Source organism: Egretta garzetta, unplaced genomic scaffold, assembly GCF_000687185.1.
Source record: "Egretta garzetta isolate BGI_Z169 unplaced genomic scaffold, ASM68718v1 scaffold287, whole genome shotgun sequence".
NCBI lineage: Eukaryota > Metazoa > Chordata > Aves > Pelecaniformes > Ardeidae > Egretta > Egretta garzetta.
Window position 1 is genome coordinate 871856 of NW_009260435.1, and position 2149 is coordinate 874004.

General features: G+C 64.2%; 1 protein-coding gene across 1 annotated transcript in view; it reads left to right on the forward strand.

Annotated features, from left to right (window-relative positions):
• NR2E3 (nuclear receptor subfamily 2 group E member 3) overlaps window positions 1-2149 on the forward strand; it is a 6498-nt gene that overhangs the window by 1351 nt on the left and 2998 nt on the right. The window contains 3 exon segments of the mRNA XM_009643768.1: window positions 916-1066; window positions 1656-1759; window positions 1846-2100. Of these exon segments, the coding sequence (XP_009642063.1) occupies window positions 916-1066; window positions 1656-1759; window positions 1846-2100 (510 nt within the window).

The window sequence follows — 2149 nt, forward strand, 5'->3', positions numbered from 1 at the left end:
CGAGCCGGGAGTGAAGCGGGAGTGAGGGGAGAGGGAGAGGTCAGGAACGCCGGGCACGGGATGGCCACCTCGCCAGCAGGGTCGGTGGTGAGCGCTGGGCTGGAGGACAGCCCCACGGGTAAGAGGTGGTGTTCTGCTTGAGTGGGTGTGACGCGGAGGGACTGCGCTCGCCAGTGGGGTCTTTCTTCAAGATGGCTGGGGTCCCCCATCATTGTCCTTCTCCAAAATATCCAGGGACCCCAGCATGGTCCTTCTCAGGGATGGCTGGGGTCCCCATCATGGTCCTTCTTCAAGATGCCCGTGGTCCCTCTTGTAGTCCTTCACCAGGGTGGTGGTGTCTCCATCATGGTCCTTATCTGGGATGCCTGGGGTCCTCATCATGGTTCTTCTCCAAGATACCTGGGATCCACATTGTGGTCCTTCTCCTGGATGCCTGGATGCCTCAGCTACCACCTCTCTCCAAGACTCTGAGGATCCCCCTCGTGGTCCTTCTCTGGGCCAAGATGCCTGTGTCCCCAGCCCCAGTGCTCTCCATGATGCCTGTGGTCCTCATCATGATGCTTCTCCAGGATGCCTGGAGTCTCCAGCCATAGCCCTTCTCCAGGACACCTCTGGTCCCTGGTTGTGGCCCTTCTCTGGGATGCCTGGTGTCCTCATCCCTAGGGACAACATTTTGTCCCCTTCTAAAAGCCCCATGAGAGCTCATCCCGCAGCATCCCAGGCAGCGGGGCATGGGGAGATGCTGAACCCCATGTGCAGTCCCGGAGATGTCCCATTTACATCCCTGGGCTGGACCAGCAAAGGTGGAAACCATCCCATCGCCAGCGTGCTGGGGGGCAGTAGGGACCAGTGGGAGGAATGAGGGACATCGAGGTGTCCCAAGGCACTCCAAATGTGGTGGCTCTGCTCCTGCAGGGCTGAGCCCGGCCCCTGGCAAGGCGCTGAGCCCCGTGCTGCTGTGCAAGGTCTGCGGGGACACCAGTAGCGGGAAGCACTACGGCATCTACGCCTGCAATGGCTGCAGTGGCTTCTTCAAGCGCAGCGTCCGCAGGAAGCTCATCTACAGGTGGGGATGGGGACGGCTGGTCCTCACATGCACTCATTGGGGTAGGGACTGGGGGGGCCCGAGTCCAGTGGGACAGGGAATGGGCACCCAACAGGGCAAGGACCCAAGGCGGAGGACACCTAGTGGGGCAGGGACTAGGGGACAGGCACCCAGCAGGGCAGGGACTGGGGGGGACAAGACACCCAGTGGGGCAGGGACCAGGGGAACACAAACCCAGTGGGACAGGGACCTTGGGGATGGACACCCAGCGGGACAGAGACCAGGGGACAAGGCACCCAATGGGGCAGGGACCTGGGGGGGGGGGGTCCAGGACACCCATGGGGCCAGGACACCCATCAAGTCAGGGTATTCATTTACTGGGACAGTGCACCCATGGAGTGGCAGGGCACCCACTGGGGACAGGGTGCCCATTGTGGTGGGGCACCCATTGGGTGGAGGCCACCCATTGTGGGTGGGCCAAGACACCCAAGAGGGACAAAGAACCGCTGGGATGTGGCACCCACAGGGGCAGGGTACTCCTGGGGGTCAGGATCCCCCAGGGGCAGGGGCCATCCCAGGGGCTGCAGCTGGGTGCCACCTCTCACCATAGGTGCCAGGCAGGGACAGGGCTGTGCCCAGTGGACAAGGCACATCGCAACCAGTGCCAGGCCTGCCGGCTGAAGAAGTGCCTGCAAGCTGGCATGAACAAGGACGGTGAGATGGGTGGGGGGACACACACGGTGATGGATGGCGGGGGTGACAGCGTCATGGCTGGTGCTGAGGCCACCTTGTCCCCACAGCCGTGCAGAACGAGCGCCAGCCCCGCAGCACGGCCCAGGTCCGGCTGGACAGCATTGAGCTGGATGCTGGGCTGCCCCCCGAGCACGTGGCCACCACCCGTGAGGTCCCCCCGGCCCCCTGCCCAGCTCCCCGTGGTCCCAGTGCCACCGTTGCCATCACCCCGGGTCCCCGAGCACCCACGCCGCCTACAAACCATCGCTTCATGGCCAGCCTGATGACGGCTGAGACATGCGCCAAGCTGGAGCCTGAGGACGGTGGGTGGCCACTGGTGGGGGGGGGGTGGGGCGGGGGGGGGGCCCCCAA